An 18,638-nucleotide genomic window follows, 5' to 3' on the forward strand; every position below is an offset into this window, starting at 1 on the left:
ATGCTGAGGTCACCCTCCAGGCAGAAAGCTGGAAGGTGGGGGCAGTGGAGGGGAGGCCAGTCAGTGCCCACTCACCTCCCTCCTCTCTGAGGCCTCGGGGCTTGTCACGCCAGGCTGGGGCCTAGCCAACTGACGCGAGCACGTGTTTTACACTTATGAGTGAAAGGATGTATGTACGCACACACGTGAGATGGTTCCTGAGCTTGTGAGACAGGAAGTACAGAGATGGCTGTGTAAGGTCCATGGGTGTATATGCATGATGTCTGCTTTATGAGTGTGAGCCTGCGTGTGGTTTGGGGATACAGGGGCTGGGTGTGTGTGTGTGTGCGCGCGTGCGCGTGTGCGTGTGAGTGTGTTTGCATGTCAGCGTGTGCAGTAACCAAGTGAGAAGGCGTTTGGGGCCAACTCCGCCTCTCACTTCCTGCCGGATTTAGAAGCGATGATCTCATCTCCCTTACTCTTGACAGCTCCTGCTAAGCAGCACTATATTTAGCTGTCCGTGAATCAGGGCTGCTTCGGGACCCTGGGCTGGGTGGGGGCCCAGGGGCTTTGGCCTGCCCTGGTGGCCTCCGGACTGCACAGCCAGGGCAGCCTGGAGCTGGTGCTGTTACCATGGTTACCGCATGCCCTCTGGCTGTCCTTGAGCAATAGGCTGAATGGGAACAGGAGGTGTCCACCTCTCCCCTCTTCCTCCCTCAGGCGACAGGTGTCCAGGCTGTGGGGCATGCAGGCCTTAGTGTCCTCTGCCCCTGTAGGGTCCTCTGGTGAAGAAGTCGGGCTGCCCCTTCATGGAGTTTGGTTATTTCTTTATGCCCCACAAGACCCTGCCTAGAATTGTCAGCTAGCTAACCCCGCTGCAGTCTGGCGGGATCTGTGCCCAGAGACATCAGTCCCGTGGCCTGAGGTGGACAGGCTCACTGTTTCCACTGTGTGCTCAAAGCCCTCTTTCACGGCCCTCTCTTCTCCTCGGGCCTGCGGGCTGAGTGTGGTCCCATTCAGGCCCCTGACAGCCAACAGATGGCTGCAGACGTTTCAGGAGCTGTGAAGGAAAGAGAAGGGGGAGCGGGTACCTGTGTACCTGTGAATGTAACATGTGTATCCCTCAGACCTCCCAAGACATGCCAGGCAGGCAACTGCAGGGAGAGACTGAGGGTGGTGGGTCTGGGCAGAAAACCTAAATATCCTTCTCCCATACCTCCAGAGCCCCAGGGTTGTGGGTTCTGAGGAGGTCTGGTAGCTCTGCAGCAGGCCCTGAGGCTTCGTCAGCTTGAGCTCTGGGAGGCTCTGGGAGGCTCTGGGAGGTTCTGGGAGGTGACTGGCACACTCCAGGCCTTGGCATGGAAGCTACAGGACAAGACTCCTAGCAGTGGTGTCAACTCCCTGCCCTGAGATTCCGAACCAAGAGATGGCCCTGATGCACACACGCCAAAATGCAACTTCCGGAATACTTGAGGTACCTCAGGGGCCTGGCCCTGGCACAGATCTGGCACCTCCAAGGGCATCATTCAAGCTATAGCTCCACACCAAGACCCACTGGCCTTACGTGTCTTCTCTGTCCAGATTTGAATTTGCAAAGCCGGGTTCAGGAACATTTTGTGCTGAGACTCAAACAATCGCTCACCCAGCGCTGAAGATAGCAGCCTTATTGCCTAGGTTGCTCCTGCACTCTCCTATTGCACATGTGTGCAAACTACACTCACAGTGCTGCTTTTTCCATTTTGAGGTGGGCATTTGCTGCAGACAGAGACAAAGGACAGGAGGGTGTGTGGTCTCGTGGAGACAGGAACTCAAGTACGGCAGGCCCTCAGCCCACCAGGAGGCTAGATCCAGGCACTATATCCTCTGGAGCCTTTCACCACTGTGTGAGGCCTCAAATGTGGCCCGGGACAGGGGAGCATTGACGTGGAGAAAACCGGATCTAGAATTAGAATCACAAAGCTGGGTCTAACACTAGAAACCCCTGGCTCAAACCCCTGTGCTGCCAACTGTGGGGAGACCACTTAGATCTGAGGAACTCAGTTTTCTCAGGGGGTGGTTGTGAGGGCAAGTACTGACTGTCACCAGATGTGAGCAGGTGTGCCCTTGATAAGGTGTCGGTGTGCCAGGACAGAGGTGATGGTGATCAGGAGTGATGGTGACAAGGTACGGTGACGATGATGGCAATGATGGTGACAAGAGATGGAGCAGCGATGACAAATGGTGGCGGTGACAGTGGTGGTGGTGATGGTGAGGTGGAGGTGATGATGGCGATGATGGTGGCGGTCATGGTGGCTGTGGTGATAAAATGAGAGATGATATGAGAAGAATGATGGCAATGTTGGTAGTGGTATGAGGGCGGTGGCAGTGATGGCAGTAATGATTGAGAGTGATGGCTGTGATGATTGACAGTGAGGGCTGTGATGATTGACAGTGAGAGCTGTGATGATTGACAGTGAGGGCTGTGATGATTGACAGTGAGGGCTGTGATGATTGACAGTGAGGGCTGTGATGATTGACAGTGAGAGCTGTGATGATTGACAGTGAGGGCTGTGATGATTGACAGTGGAGGGCTGTGATGATTGACAGTGATGATTGACAGTGAGGGCCTTGATGATTGACAGTGAGGGCTGTGATGATTGACAGTGGTGTAATAGTGGTCGTCATGATGGCGGCCCCTAGCGGCAGTGGCGGTGGTGGCAGTGGCCTTATGGTGCTGATGGTGGCGACCGTGATGGAGGCACCAGGATGAAGAGGGTCTCCAGGGCCCATGACCGTGTGCTTCCCTCGTAGGGTCACTGGCGGGGAGCTCTTTGAAGACATCGTGGCAAGAGAGTACTACAGCGAGGCTGACGCCAGGTGGGTTCCGATCTCCACACCGCGCTCCCCTTCCCTGGCTTCCGGCTCTTTCCGCGCTCAGCCCCACTCCCGCCCTTTCTGTGCCATGGCCCGCAGAGGTCAGCCGAGTGGCAGTGTCCGCAGGTCTGTGGCCAGCTGGGAACTCGGAGCAAGTCAGGGGCGAGGGCGGCTGCGCGCGCCCGTAGCTGGCACAGAGGTGTGGCTCAGGCGGGCGGACGTTAGGGAGGCGCGCTTCTTGCGGTGGCTCACAGGGGAGCCGCCCTTGACACCCCCTCCGCGGTCCACTGGCCTCCCACAGACAAGCGTGTCCACGTGATTTCTAAGAAAGACAGGCCGGGGATCCATGCCCACCCGTGGCGTGCTCTCAGTCACTCACCATAGCGAGAGTGTGCGGGTGCCGCCGCCGCCCTCCTCTCCGAGCTCCTAGACTCCTGCTCGCCTCCTAGAGGGCGGCAGGGAGCCCGGGGCAGACTGAAAGCTTAGCACTGGCCAAGGGGCCCTGTCCAGGGTGCCAGGCAGAGGGCTGAGCCCTGTGGGTGAGTCCAGGCCGGGATTCCTCGTGGGTATCTGAGGAAACAGTCTTTACCCCCAGGCCGATCTTTGCCAGGGCAGTGAGGAAGGACAGTGACCCAGGGGCGGCTGTTTGTGGCGTGGCTGCTGGGGACCGGATGAAGGGTGTCAGTTGTGGCTCCTGGGGGTTCCCGGAGCCCACATCAGATGCTACCCAGACTGTGTCTTGTCTCAGGGTTATGTGCAGATGGCCACCCCTGCCCGCGGGCCCTGCCCACCTCTGCCTGGCCGCAGAGATAGATGTACACTTAAAGAAGGGGCCGCAGTGGTCCTTCCCAAGCCGTTGAGTTATGGGTGATTTTAAATGTTTCATCTTGTCCATTTTAAAGCTTGTCTTTAGTGAATATGCATTACATCTCTAGTTGGGAAAATGAATGCTGTCTTTACAGGATCTTTCTGTGACTTGGCTCTGCACTAGCAGGGACCCTTGCCTTTCACCACAGGCCTGAGTCCCTGTGGGAAGCCGCGAGGGCACTGGCTCCTCGTGGCCTCTTAGGTCTTCCCCCATGGAGCCGGGCAGCAGAGGCCAAGTCACGCAGAAGGGCAGGGTGGGACAGGCCTGTGGCCCCAGGTCTCAGTCTCAGGAAGCTAAGGGTGCTGGGTCCTTCTGAAGGCTCCCCCGGGAAAAACACTAGAAGAGGCCTGTCCCGTAGACTGGCGGGAAGGAAACCTTTCCTGTGTATTCTCCTTAAAGAGGAGCAGGTGGTACAAGGGAGCCTCTTTCCCTGACCTAAAGTGCAGGGTGAGAAATGTCGGTAAGCTGGGACGTCACAGCCCTTCCAGGTCCCCGCAGGGGTGTCTATCACTCCTCCTCTCCTTAGCCATGTCTTCCAGGCCTGTGGCCACTCCATCCCTAGGACCCCGTGTGGCGGGGGTCCCTGCACGCTTTGTCCTCTGACTCGGGGGCTGCTTCTACCATTGGGGTCAGAGCTCACCCCCAGCACACAGGCCTGCTGTGCTTCCAAGGCCACACCACCGGGCCACCTCGTCAGTCTCCGACGGGCCCACAGCGCCCTCTGGTGGCTCTAAGCACAGAGCCGAACCCCCTCACCCCCAACTCTCTTGCTACAGGGTAGACAACCGCTGCCCCCAGAGGGCTTGGGTCCCGGAGGGCTCAAGGCCGGAGTGGCTGAGAGTTTCCAAGTTCTTAGGCTGCTCAGGTCATAGGAACTTGTAGGCTGGGAGAGGGAAGTGCCCCATGCCCTCGCCCCCATGTCTCCGCAGAGGACAGCAATTCCTCCTGCCTCCCGGGGAAACCCATGTGGAGAGTGTTGCAGGTATTTAAGTGTTCCTGGACCTAGCCCTGGCCCGGACGACATGGGACTGTCTCACCACATAGCACTTCACGGAGTACTGTCTCTCTGGAACGTGAGAATCTAAGGAAAGGAGCATGCTCAGTAGACAGGCTATGAGGAGTGGGCAGCCTGGGTCCTGAAAGGAGGGGAGAGCGCATGAGGAATAATCGCGAAGAGGCCACCTCCCACTTGCTCGACAGCCCCAACGCTGAGAAGAGTAGAACTTGTGCCAGGTTGAGAGAAAGGGCCCAGGGGAGATGGACGCCGCCACCTGGCAGACTCCTAACGTCCCCCAGGAAAATACACAAGAGTGGCTCTTCTGAAACTGCTCTGTCCAAGGAAGCCGGTGGCTCCTTTTCAGAGTGCTGTGGGGCTTTCATTCTGGAGCGTGTAGTGGAAACTTAGAGGTGGCTGTGTCTTTTTGCAAAACAAGGAAAACAAAGTTGCAAACACAGAGATGATTCTTGCAAGACTTAGAAAGCAGACACAGTAGCCTGTGCCGTGTAGGACAGTGTGCCCAGCTACTGTGGTGCTGACTAGGTCCCAGACTGAGAACTGTCTCCAGAGCTTGGCCAGTGGCCAGAATGCTGGCCAGGATGCTTCCGCCACAGAGTGACTTCTGAATTGATCAAAACATTAGAAGAGTGTTGGCTTTGCCTGGCAGTGGAGGTAACAATCGGGCCAAAGCAGCCTGAGGAAGGGTCCCTAACGAGAGGTCCCTGAATGTGCATTCACAGGTTCCCTGCCTTCAGGATAGTGTTGTCACTTTCCCTCACACAGCCTGGTACCATGCTCTCCTGGAGAAACTTGGCTTGCTGACCAGCTTGTTCCTGGGTACTAGGGACCCTCGCAGGGTGGCTCTGAAGTCTGGAGGAGCCTCCACCTGTGTGAGAAGTAGGCTACCAGAAAGGGAAGATCGTGAGCCCAGCAGCATGGGCTAGTGCCTCTGGGCACCCAAAGAGATCTCTGGTGCTTTTCTCAGAACCAGCAGGAAGGTTGCCTCAGGGGACAGAAGGGTAGGACAGTGTGCATTGCAACATGCATGCTGGCCATGCCTTCATGGAGGGTAAGACCACAGGGCCTGGCTTAGAGACTTGACTGGACTTAAATGGTCTCTCAAGAGACTGATCTGGAGGAAGCTCACTGAGGAAGGTGCTAGCTCTGGCCCTCAGCATTCTCTGCAGGATGTGGGGCAGGCTGGGTCCATGCTGGTGGCATCTAGGAAGATGACACTTCTAGTGAATATAAATTGATCCTTTGGAAGAACATCCCAAGCAGAGGAGAGGTCAGCCAAGCAGGGCTGTGCAAACCTCAGGTTTCTCTAAATAGGATCACAGGGCCTGGCTATCCATTGTGTATATTCTGAGAGGCCGTTGGCCATTGGGAGAGTCAGAGAAGCCCTCTGCGCTCACCAAGGCTGGGGGAAGCATTTTGAACTCACAGCTGTGCCACTGTTGCTTCTGGTGTGTGTCACGTTTGTCCCATGGGAAGACTGAGCTCTGACCACTTTCTGTGCCCAGTCCTACAGGCCTTACCGAGAACACAACTGACCCCTAACCTGCATGGGACTGAAAGACACCCTGGGTGACAAGTGCTAGCCTCTTCTTGAGGACCAGAAAGAGGGCAAGGATAAGTAATGGTTGGCACCAGGAAGAGTGGAATGTCAGTGAGAAATGGCAGTTCCTTACTGGTGACATAAAGCCCTTCAAAAACAGCAGGAACAGGACATGGGCCAAGGTGAACCCTGGGAGGGGGCTGGGAAGGAGGGTCTCAGGACCCCAGAACAGGTGGGGGGTAGTAAAATTACAGAGGGCTGCCTCCTAATATTGGACATGTGTAACATGAGAAATAAAAACTCAGAGACTAGCTGGGCGTTGGTGGCGCATGCCTTTAATCCCAGCACTCGGGAGGCAGAGGCAGGCGCATCTCTGTGAGTTCGAGGCCGGCTGGACAGACAGCCTCCAAAACAATACAGAGAAACCCTGTCTCATAAAACCAAAAAAAAAAAAAAAAAACACAACAGAAAACCCAGAGACTGATACTGGGGTTCAAGCTTCAAGCAGAAGATCAGAGAAGCAAAGCAGCCAAGACAGTAGATCTTACCTCTCCCCAGCTGAAATGGCAATCCTGTCTCCATGAATCCTCAGAGGCAAAAGCTCTCAGTTCCTGTCTCCTGTCTTTTATTCCTTTCTCCACCCAGCCATATCACGCCTATCTCCACCTCCCTAGTGCCGGGATTAAAGGCACCTTTGTTTGAGCTGTTTCTTTTAGGACTGGATCAATTTCGTGTAGTCAGTGTGGCCTTGAACTAAGAGATCCGTCTACCTCTTAGTCCTGAGTCCTGGGATTGAAGGTGTGTACCACCACCTCCTGGCTCTATGGTTGCTGGGATTAAAGGTGTGTATCACCACTGCCTGACCTCCATAGTTCATGGCTGACTTTGCATTCTGAATCCTCAGGCAAGCTTTAATAATGCATCACCACAGAAATGGTTTGTATCCACTAGGATGTCAAGGGAGAACTTTGTGGGGAGAAAAATTTAAGTGTCATTTTAAGTGCAGTGCTAGACATATCCACATATCCACTTGGGGGTAGGGGTGCTGATTGAGAAGGGCGGGCTCCATATGCCAAGAAAGCTAACCTTTGGTCACCCCGATGTCCCTAGGACAGGGTCACATGGGACTTATGCCTGGTTTTGGGGGCTACTGGGTTGGGGAGGAGGTTGAGCACAGACTGCAGGGCTTCCGTGTACATAGGGCTGGTGGCCCTGAGTCTGGTGTGTGGGTGGACAGATAGGGCTGGTGGCCCTGAGTCTGGTGTGTGGGTGGACAGGAACAGAGATAGACACTGAGAGACACCACTAGCCAGAAGAGCGCTTGGACAGGAGCTCCCGTGCTCGCTGCCCCCTGGCTAGAGAGGCACCCTGTACAACGGCTTCCGGAAGCATGGGTAGAGCTGGGCCGTCCGATGGACATCCAGGCGCCACGTCTGTTAGATGGGGAAGCACGCGGCGTTGCATCCTCACTGCTCCTGAGCCGTCAGGCTCATCTACACACGGTGGCACCGTGCCCCTGCTGGCTCACACGGTGGCACCCGTGCCCCTGCCGGCTCCACCCTTCCTGTCCCGAGGGGCTGCACTCTCTTGCCCACGGTGCTCACTTGCTGCTGGCGTCTCTGCCCAGCCTTAGGCCAGGTTTAGCCTATCTCAGCCTGAGAGGGGTAAGCTGGAAACCAGAGCCTTTCCCTTCAGAGGTAAAGCAAGAACTAGAGGCTGCCCTTGGGGCTGAGGAAGGCTCCCTTATGTCCAGCATCTCCTCTCCCCATGACTCCCTACGCCTTCCTTGCTCCCCAGACTGGGGATTGAACCCCAGTGCTCCGCAGTGCTCCCCAGTGCTCCTGCTTCCCATCCCTGCGGTTGCTACTCCTCCCCTGACCGGCCTGCCGTTTGTTACAGTCACTGCATTCAGCAGATCCTGGAGGCTGTTCTCCACTGTCACCAGATGGGGGTCGTCCACAGAGACCTCAAGGTGAGTTCCTACTGCCCTGCGAGAGCTTCTGTCACCCACACCGACAAGCTGTGTAAGAGGCGGTGTGGAGAAAGAGGGAGGTGGGGCGTGGAAAGTGTGTGTGCAAACTGCATGCATGCACGAAGGGTTGTGAGCGCATGCGTGCCTGCCTCTGTACAGGACCACGTGCAAATGCTTGAACACAGAGGCTTGGTGCACATGTACCTGGGTGTGTGCATGCATGCGTGTGCATATATATATGAGATGTAGCTGCACCCTTCCAGCCCAGTGCCTCTGTCGCTGGAGTTGTCAGTCTTCTAGAACTATCCTGTTAACAGATGTATTCTCAGACTCCCACTTTCTAGTCTTCCACCAAGATGCTTCTCTTGAGGGTGGGGACGCAGGTGACTGGGGACAGGTAATGAGAATAAGCTCGGTCAACTCCTCTCGGGTCTCTTTCCAATTCTCTGCTGCCCACAGATAGACTATGGGCTCCAGACTCTGTTAAAAGAAAAATTGTAGCTGGGTATCGTGGCTCATCCTTTAATTCCAGGGCCCTGGAGATTGAGGCGAGGGGCTCAGGAGTTCAAGGCTAGCCTAGGCTACATAGAAACTTTGAGGTCAGCCAAGTCTACGTGAGACCCTGCCTCATGAGAAGAAAATAATTGCCTACAAACTTCCAGAAGCCTCCGCCTTTCCCCTCACCCTTCTTCCCTGTAACGGCTCCTTTCCCGAGGCCTGGTTCAGCCTGTTTCTGAGTCCACCTGTTGGGGGCAGTGTAGATGCCAGTCCTGGCCTGCATGTCTTTAAGGCCAATCTTCCCCTGAGCATTAGTGCTGACTGGGGTGGTCGCTCCTTCCTTAGGCCAGGGGCCAGGGGCCAGTCTTTACAGCTGTTCTGGGAGGGAATCACACAGAACAGACCTGAGATGTTCCCCTGCATCTCTTCATGTGGCCTTGCTTCCTTAAGGGCTCTGCTCTGTCTTAACTGGCACAAGACCCCTGAAATGCACTCTGTTCCTGGAGAATTAACATTGAAGCTGAAGCATAGAAGAGGACGTATGTGTTCCCTCAGGTCTCCAACCATGGACAAACATGGTGGAGAGCATACAGTGTCCCTCCTCTCCCAGAGGGAAGTGCCACCGTCTTGATGAGGCAGGCCCACAGATGGCACAGCAATGGGCTGATGCCGCATAGCCGCCCGAGGCAGGGGAGAGCATGGTTAGCTGCTGTCTCCAGTGGTGGCTGTGAGGGAGCAACCCAGCCTTCATGGGCCGACTTCTGCCTCCCTCCACGGTCCCGGACTCTCTTCTCTAGCACTTTCTAGGGCCCTGTTTGCTTGACTTCTCCCCACTTCTTGTAGGAAAGGGTTGGGGATCCCAGAGGGAGGCTTGGGGCCCCTGCCATGCTCACAATGGCAAAATCAAAGTGGGCGAGGCTGAGCATGACCCCTGCCTATCACCAGCTGGGAGAGAGCTCTAGGGCGGCTATAGCTTCGGGCTTGCTACTTTGCACTCACAGCTAGAGCCCCGGTCTGCCTGCAGGCCCAGAGCACCCAACTCAGGAAGCCCACATCTTTCCGTGTAGGGCGGGCACACTTTGATTCCAAGAGCTGCCATTATGCCTCATAAAGTCTGAGACAGATAAAAAAAAAAAGTAGTGTTCCAGCTGCAGTATGATCTCAGGAGTGGAGTGCCACTGTGGAATGGTGAGGGTGCCTGTGAGTTTGCCAAGGGGATCTGAGGGCTGAAGAGCCCCCTCGTGATCAGGAGCCGGGAGCATCATGCTGAGCTCTGGGTGCTGCCCAGAGACCTGCTCCTTGGGAGCTAATGCAGAACTCTGCTGTGATGGGAGGTTGGACAGGAAGGCCAGGGAGGCTCTCGGGCCCTCGACAACCCAAAGACAACAACCTCTCTGGCCGCTTCTTCAGGACGAGACAAATGTGCCTCCAGCTGAAGCAAGACTGTTTCCCCTAGGGAGGCTTTTCCCCCCTGTGGATGCAGACAGCCTATCTGTCCAGTGTGGTGGTCCTGACTGCAGCTGGGTAGGGCTTGGTAGGCGGGCTGTGCCTGGCAGGAAGATGCCCTGGGCATTGTAGCTCTGGGTGCTCCTCCGCACTCTGTGAAGGCTACTGCCCCAACCCTGAACTCTCCGCCATGTCTGAAGCGAGAGGGGCGGGACCGACCCTCTATCAGTAGGGCAGTCCTGTAGCCCAGCGGTGGGAACTGCTGTGGTTGTTTGTGAGGGTGCCCTGCAGGTTTCGTTCCCACTTTAGGAAGCGGGATACCCAAGTTCAAGCTGAGAGCCAGCTTCCTATGAATGGCTAGGATGGCCGTCCTTGTCCCCAAAAAGGAATCAGGCTACAGGGTATAGGTCCCAAGGACACCCATGTGGGGAGGCAGGGCTGTGCCTCTCTGTCCCACAAACTGCTGCCACCTCTGTTGTGTCCCCTGACCCCCACAACTGCTCGCGGTGTGAGCACTGTGTCCTGACGGCTGTCTCCCTGTAGCCCGAGAACCTGCTTCTGGCCAGCAAGTGCAAGGGGGCTGCAGTGAAGCTGGCGGACTTCGGCCTGGCCATCGAGGTGCAGGGAGACCAGCAGGCGTGGTTCGGTGAGTGTCGGGGGGGCCGGGGGTGCTGGCAATTCCTCAAGGCCCTTCACGGTCCCTCCCCCTTTGACAGGATTCGCGGGAACGCCGGGCTACCTGTCTCCTGAGGTCCTTCGGAAGGAGGCGTATGGCAAACCTGTGGACATCTGGGCATGTGGTAAGACCTGTGTGTGAGAGCTGGTGGGGTTGCATGATGAATGTGTGGTTGTGTATCTCAGAGCTTACTCCCTCTGTCCCGGAGTGTGCAGGCGGCTGGCTTACCCTGCCCTGAGCCAAGTGTGTGTGTCAGACCCACGTTTGGGCTGCCTTGGCAGGGATCTCACACCCTGACTAGAATTACCAATGCGCCCCAGGCCACTATGTTTGTCTGCCTATGCTCATTATAGGTCTGTGTCCAGAGCAAGTGGACACCAGGATACAGGGACCAGGGGCTGTCAGACCACGGGCTCCTTAGGTGGGATCTTCTCTTTCTGGTGGGCATATAGCAGAGGAGGCTAGCCAGGCTCCCTAGTGAAGCAGGGTGGGGATGGAGTAGGGATTAGAGGCTGCTAGTGCCATGCTCCCCATGGCAGGGGAGGGGCAAGGGGACACTGAGGACTGACCCTGGTGCCCTCCAGGGCTATGCTGCTCACCTCCCCATCCACAGGGGTGATCCTGTACATCCTGCTGGTGGGCTACCCACCTTTCTGGGATGAGGACCAGCACAAGCTGTACCAGCAGATCAAGGCTGGGGCCTACGATGTGAGTGGGTGCCGATGCGGAGGGTGGGGACTGCCACACCCCGAGTCTGCCTTCCTCTTCATGGCCTCTGCCAGGGGAGGGGCTTCAGCCCTGCCCTCTGCACCACTTCCTCCCGTAGTTCCCATCCCCCGAATGGGACACCGTTACTCCTGAAGCCAAAAACCTCATCAACCAGATGTTGACCATCAACCCTGCTAAGCGCATCACGGCCCATGAGGCCCTGAAGCATCCATGGGTCTGCGTAAGTCATCCTCGGCAACCTCTAGGGGCCAGTTCCTGGTGGGCGTATCCAGGGCTCCCAAGCTAGCTCTGGGGTTCTGTTCCTCATGTCTGTGAAGGACAAGACTTGAGCTTGGAAATAAGCGGGGGACTGCAGGTGGGGACAAGTGATCTCTCGTTGTCACGGTGGCTGGCAGCACTCAGTATGTGAGCCCTGGAGAGCCACTGCCGCCAGCCAGTCTCCTAAGCCTGCTCCTCACCGCCCTGTGACTTCCCTTCTCCTGACAGCAACGCTCCACAGTGGCCTCTATGATGCACAGACAGGAGACCGTGGAGTGCCTGAAGAAGTTCAACGCCAGGAGGAAGCTCAAGGTAACGTGGCTCAGCCGCCATCTGCCTGTCTTCATGTCCCAGTGGGCCCCGCTGGCTGTGGGACCTGGAGAAGAGTAGTGGGGAGGAGCCCCCAAATCTGGGCCCACTTACAAGCCCAGAGGGCGCCAGATGCTGTGACAGCTCAGAAGGCCAGAGATTGGCCCTGCGCGCAGAGCTGGCCACTTCAGCGTCCTGGGGACAGGAGTACGGGCCCAGAGCAGTCCTGGTGGGCCCAGCAGGTTGGGGAGGCAGGTAGACAGGGCGGACCCTGATCATTGCTGTCCAGTCAAGGCCAGGGCTAGGCCTACAAGCCTTCGCATGATTGAGCTTCCCCAAAGCCCCAAGGACAGCCCTGACTGGTCTGGGCCAGAGGAGCTGTCATGGTGGCAGCCTTCCTGGTCATGCCCACCTCTCAGGCGTCTTGATGCTGTGATTTGTGGGTAGTGTCAACTTTAACTATGGACATGGTGACTTGCCTCCATGCAGCTGCTAGGTCCTGGAACTCTTACTTTTCCGGAAGGCTGGGGCGTGTGTGTGCATGTGTGTGTGTGTGAGAACACGCGTGCGTGTGTGCACGTGTATGCCTGCGTGTGTGCGCACGTGCGTGTGTGCGTGCGTGTTTGTGTGCACGTGCGTGTGTGTGCATGTGTGCGTGCGTGTGTGTTTGTGTGCGCGTGCACGCATGTGTGCATGTGTGCATGTGTGTGTGTGCGTGCATGCCCATGTGTGCGTGTGTGCGCGCCTGTGGTCTTGTAGCTAAAAGACAGCAGGGTACAGAAACTGACAGGGTGACCCTGGCTCTGTCTCTCCTTAGGGAGCCATCCTCACCACTATGTTGGCCACACGGAACTTCTCAGGTGAGACACTCTTCTCCAGGGAGGACCGTGTTTCAGAACCACCCTCATTCTACAGAAAACCCTCTCCTTCCTCACCAGCCCTCAGTCCCTTCCCTCCAGGCTGGCGTGGGCCCAGGTTCTGCCCTACCTCTAAGATCCACCTCCCAGAAGGCCTTTTGGCTTCCCTCACTGGGTAGCTACTGAGGTCTGCTATGCCCCAGCCCCGCCTCCTCCGTGTTGTTGGGTCTGCGTCCCTCCCCTGATGCCCCAGTGTCTGTGCTGCCAACCCCTGGCCTGCCACCTGTACCCATCCAAGCATCTGTTGGGCAACCCTGTGGCCTCCTTGTCCTCGGCACTTGAGGCATCGTGTTGTGTGTGGGAGACAGCTGAAGGCGGGCGGGTGAGATTGAGGTCCGCGCACAGGGAAGCCGCATCAGTTCTGGACGGCCGCCTACCCTGGTTGTTCAGGGTGGGCGATGGGAAAAGGAAGTCTCAAGGGTCTGTTAGAGACCCACGGAGCCCATCTGGGGAGACAGTGTTGGCCCTGGTGCCCAGACAGCTATGTCTGTGGCTTCTTCGTCGTCTGACACTAAGTGTGCGAGCGTTCATGGTCGTCTCTCCTTGTCCGTCTGCATCCGGTACCCTGCCTCCTGTTACTTTGCTGTGATGCTGTACTGCCGGGAATGGGCACACGGTCACACCAACACTAATGGGACTGTCCTGTCTGCTGTGTGCCCCGCATGCCCCGCCGGGCACAAGAAGCCCCGCTGGGGGTGTTCTAAGGAGAAAGGAGGCAAATGCTCTTCCGTGTCTTATCGGCCCAATCTTGTTTCACTCTCCTGAGAAAGGGGTTCTGGCGCCATCCCCCACCTAAACTTTAACTCTAATCTTCTTCTGCTTCCTTTGTCTCTTCTCTTCCCTTACCTCGCCCCACCCCGTCTGTGTCTGCCCTTCCCCCCCTCGTCTCTAACCTGGTGCTAACAGTGGGCAGACAGACCACCGCTCCGGCCACAATGTCCACCGCGGCCTCCGGCACCACCATGGGGCTGGTGGAACAAGGTAGATGTGTCTTAGTGTCCACCTGCTCCTGCCCACCCTCCTGTTGGCATGCAGCCCCCCAGAGCCTCCCCAGAGGCTGGCAGCCCCTGCCACAGTCACATCCCAGCAGAGGCCCCGCCCTGGGCAATAAGGCTGCCCCTCACTCCTGTCTCAGAGTCTGTAGGAGGAGAGGCCACATCAAACCCCAGATGCATTTGCCTGAGGCCCTCAGGACCCTGACCTCTGGGAGTCTGGAGACCCAATTCAGAGTGGCCCTGACCTCACAGGAAGCCCCTGAGCCTGCTGCTGGAGAGTCTCCGTCCCAAAGGGGAGCCGTTAGATCAGGGTTAGGGAGGTAAGGGTGTCCCAAGGAGCTGTAGGACCCAAGGTCAGTTCTTCCCTTGGGACAGATGGATCTTGTGGTTGTGCTACAGAGTTCCTCAGAGTGAACGTGGGGATGGTGTCAGTGTCTGGGGCTGAAGGGTCCTTTCTGAATCCCTTCTTACTTGGTCCCAAACCCCCTGAGGGAGGAGGTGGTCTTTGACAACCTGTTCATCTGGATGGTATGAGACCCTTAGGGAACCAAGTAGCCCTGAGGTCTCATCCTGGGCTCCACAGCGCCATCCAGACTGAGTGCTGGCCCACGAGAGCAGCACAGAGGGTCAGCCAAGCTTCAGTTTCCCACAGCCTCAAGTATGGGCTGAAGGTAGAGCACAGGCTTCACGGCCTGAGGGCCAGCCCTTCCCACATCCCTTTCCACGTCACAACGCCCCAGGGCCATAGCAACGCTTTGCCAGCTGGAGGACTCTTCTGCTGGGGGATGCTCAGGCCATCCTAGAGAGATCTGTTCTGCCCCCTGGGGCCCAGTGTGGGTGGCCCCAAGTCCATTTTATATAGCCGTTTTGAAGCCCGTGAGGGGCTAGGTTCATTTTTTTTTTAAAGATGACACTAGTGGCTGCCAGGGAGGCCCTGTTGCCAAGGGACGGTGGTGTGAGACAGGTCACCTCTGAGCCACGCGCTGCCCGAGACTGCTGCTGCAATGCTCGCCTGCCTGCAAGTGAGCAAGGGCAACCTTGCATGAGGTTGCCTGCATGCCGTGGCTCCGCCCCAGGTGCCGAGGGTCACTCTGTCCTGAGGGAGGTCAGTGCATGTCAACAGAGCTCAGCATGGCCGTCCGTAGAGTCTAGATAGTGGGTGAGGCAGGGATGAAGGTCCCGTGTACTCCATCAGGTTGGCCCAGCCACACGCTAAGGACACGTGTTGGGGGCCTCCCCTTCCCCATGTCTCTGTCAGACATCCCAGTGTGGCAGAGAGCCTTGGGCAGCAGGAAGACCCTTGCTGTAGAGCGTGCTGCCGTCTGGCTCCCACCTCCCTCCCACACTGAGGAGATATGTGCCTCGTGACTGCCAGGCTGGCTGTGGGTTGGGAGCAATTGCTTGACCTGAGGCCTGGGAACGGACGACGCCCTCCTGAGTAGGAGGAGCAGGCCTGAAGAGCCCAGGCTCTAGGTATCTGGAGTCCTGTAGTAGTTCAGTCCACTTTTGGCTCCGGCTGCACCTACTAAATTCTTTTCACTTGAGACACTCCAAACGCGGCTCCTCTGCCTCTCAACTGTGGTGTGAGTGGTGTGCACAGGTTCCTGACGGCAGTAAATCATACTTCAGGACTGATATGAATGCTGGTGAAAGACAGAGTCCAGGAAGCATACGGCCGGCTGGGGCTAGTACAGTCAAGGAGGCTGGGCCATGCACCCCATGCCGTGTCTGGAGCACACAGGGGCTCCTGGAGAGAGGAGCAGGAAGGATGCCGAAATGCCGCTGACGTCAGCCTGGGTTTTCTAGGCCTGAGCCATCGACATGGCTCACCTGGGTCCAAGTTTGCGCTCTAGCATGTCTGCCTCCAAGCAAACCCTCTTCTCTTCCCACAGTTAATTTAATCTCCGGTAGCACAACTCAGAACTGTGGCTTTGAAAGACTTGGAACCCTTCTAAGATGAAGGGCAGTCCTGGCGTCTCAGGGATGAGCCGTGTGGGAGGATGGCGGAGAGAAGGGGCAGCATCCACAGACAAGCGGGAGGGCTGCGCCAGGGCAAACTGGCCTGGCTCCAACTCTAGGGAGAGTCTAGCCACAGCGTCAGGCATGCTTCACGGTCCCCTCTGGAGAGAAGCCGGCATTTCCAGCTCTGGGAGCCCTCCTTGGGGCTACCTTGGGATGGAGGGGTCCCGGATCTGAAGATGACACGTGAGGCACAGGGTCACTTCAAAGAGACCTACTTGCAACAGAATTTTTGACACAGTGCCCACCATAGCCGTGCTCAAAAGCCCTTCAGGTTCCAAGATGGCACGCGGCGTCAGGTAGCCACGCCGTCATGCCCCAGCGTGGAGAAAGCCTGGATGGACTCAAGTTGCATCATTTGGCTGGTGAAGGAGGTGGTCAGCAGGCAGCAGCTGGGCCTGGTTCTGGTATCTGGAAAGAGTCAGCGTCAGGGCCGTAGGCGGACACAGACCCCTTCAGAATTCTCACTCAAGAAGGTGTGGCCTGGAAGTTTGCATTTGTGATCCCAACAGTGACATTGCTGCTGTGGCTGAAGGCCGTGTTTGGCCGTGTTACAGCCCTAGGACTAAAGATGCTGACCCCGTGTCCCCACCAGGTCTGCTGTGGGCAGCACAGGTTCCCCTAGTAGGCAGGAAAGCCTGAGCATGGGTATGGTCGGCTAGTGACTAGCTGCATGGGATGTTGTGGGAAAGGGCCCTGGGGACAAGGAGCTATGTACCCCACCATGCTGTGCCAGCCATGGCTGCCTCTAACCTGCTGCGTTGGCCACACGGCCACTTGACTCTTCTTGGGGAGCACTGGGCCAGGACAGGCTGGCCTTGCCGCCCCGTGCGGGGCCTTTCTGAACCAACACAAATCTTGTTTTCTCTCTTCCTCTCTCCCTTCCTCACTCCCTCCTCTCATCTTTCCTTTTCTGTAAGGTAAGCCGACTTCCTCTCTCGCTCTCTATTTTGGTTGTTTTAATTCTGTGATTCAAACTCTAAGCTCTGTTGTAGAGGACCTAAGTGCTGGGAGTGGAGGGTGGGGCAGAGGTAGGACCCTCGTGGTCTCTGCGGGGAGTGTCGGAACCAAGGGTTCCATCTGCTGAGCCCAGCTGTCTGCCGGGGCTTGTGGGCAAAGAGGCTGGTGGTGGTCACAGCCACCAAGTGGTCTCATGGCAAGGGCCGCTGGGCCATTCAAGGGGAGGACAGGGAGGCCAAATGGTGTAGCCCCGGTGCAGAGGTTTGCTGCCCGTCAGAAGGTGGAGGGGTGGGAGCTGGGGCAAGCCCTTCGGTGTGACAGCCGCTTTGACTCACCATCCTGGTGGGGACACAGGACTGCAGAGGGCAGGGCAGGTTGAGCATGACTTTCCCTTTACACCCTGATGCCTACCAATCGTGACCCGGCGCCGTCCTGGGGAGCTGGGGCAAGTCATCCTGCCAGCCTCTCAGGGTCACCTGAGAGGACAAGGAGGCTCCTGGGTGCCTTGCAGGGAGCTCCGGAATCACTGAAGATGCTGGGCGCGGGGTGGTCCTGGGTGAGGCTCCCTGGGCAGCCTGGCTCAGCACCCGTGGAGGTTCTGCTGCTGCCAGGGCCAGGCCAGATGTCGAGGCCACCCCTGCCTCTGGCCTCAGGCTGCTGGACCTCAGGCCCTGAGCTTCACTCCTGGAGAAAGGGAAAGGGGAGGGGCAGGGGCTACAGTGAGCCTAGGAACTCACGATCCCTCCTTCCTTCCCAATGCAGCAGCCAAGAGTTTACTCAACAAGAAAGCAGATGGAGTCAAGGTGAGGCGCCAACTGAGCCCTTTGTGGGATGCAGGGGAGGGCGCCAGTGCCTGCAGCTCGCCGCTGACCTCGGGGCTCTAGCTTCAGAGACTGGGCTGTGGTTCTGCAGATACTGGGGCAAGGAGGGTCTCCTTTCTCCCCTAGTGACTCTTCTCCTCTCTCTCCACAGCCACAGACAAACAGCACCAAAAACAGCTCGGCCATCACCAGCCCCAAAGGATCCCTCCCTCCTGCTGCCCTGGTACTGAGCCCCTGCCCCTGCCTCATCTCACTGACAGAGAGGCCTTGCAAGGCAGGGTCTGGTGAGACTGTGCGTCTCTGACCAAATCAGTCCCGCATGGAGACAGAACCGAATGGCATGGAATAGGGGTTTGAATCCCAAGAGGAGACACAATGGTCAGAGGGCCCCCCAGATCAGGCAAGACTGCTTGGTGAGCCCTTCCCTGGGACCTTGAGGTACCCAGGTGCTAGAGAGAGACAGGGCTTCCCAGCTGTGGTGACCATACCCTGCCTCCAGAAGCTCTTGTGAAAGGCCGTCAGGATGCCACTGAGGGGGAAGGCCAGTGGCCTGCCGTGAATCCCTGTCCTCTTCAAGGCCCTTGCCTTGTACATCTGGTCAGTCTAGCTTGGGGCAGGGCTCAGACTGGGCTCTTCAGGGATTGTGTCCTGAGTTTAATGAGGAGCAGCAGGGCCATGGGGCTGTGATGGGAGCTGTGTGGTTGAAGGGACAGCGGGCTTGTCCGTCTGGGACTATTTTCCTTAAAGCCACGTACCACACTGGTCTGTGGATTACAGAGAAGG

The 18,638-nt window shown here is 57.3% G+C and overlaps 1 protein-coding gene across 13 annotated transcripts in view; it reads left to right on the forward strand.

Moving 5' to 3' along the window:
• Positions 1-18,638, forward strand: part of Camk2b (calcium/calmodulin dependent protein kinase II beta) — an 89,324-nt gene that overhangs the window by 58,926 nt on the left and 11,760 nt on the right. For 5 of the 13 annotated variants that reach the window (XM_040746723.1, XM_040746724.1, XM_005086758.3 and 2 more), the window contains exons 5-15: positions 2,770-2,835; positions 8,155-8,227; positions 10,715-10,817; positions 10,888-10,971; positions 11,461-11,555; positions 11,674-11,796; positions 12,063-12,146; positions 12,961-13,003; positions 13,967-14,041; positions 17,800-17,837; positions 18,007-18,078. In XM_040746723.1, coding sequence (XP_040602657.1) covers positions 2,770-2,835; positions 8,155-8,227; positions 10,715-10,817; positions 10,888-10,971; positions 11,461-11,555; positions 11,674-11,796; positions 12,063-12,146; positions 12,961-13,003; positions 13,967-14,041; positions 17,800-17,837; positions 18,007-18,078 — 856 coding nt within the window. Of the gene's footprint in view, positions 1-2,769; positions 2,836-8,154; positions 8,228-10,714; positions 10,818-10,887; positions 10,972-11,460; positions 11,556-11,673; positions 11,797-12,062; positions 12,147-12,960; positions 13,004-13,966; positions 14,042-17,796; positions 17,838-18,006; positions 18,079-18,638 lie in introns of all 13 variants that reach the window. The other 8 variants (XM_040746725.1, XM_040746727.1, XM_040746729.1 and 5 more) reach the window with 2 other exon arrangements.

The sequence above is a fragment of the Mesocricetus auratus genome, unplaced genomic scaffold (assembly GCF_017639785.1).
Source record: "Mesocricetus auratus isolate SY011 unplaced genomic scaffold, BCM_Maur_2.0 Super-Scaffold_100006, whole genome shotgun sequence".
NCBI classification, from domain to species: Eukaryota; Metazoa; Chordata; class Mammalia; order Rodentia; family Cricetidae; genus Mesocricetus; species Mesocricetus auratus.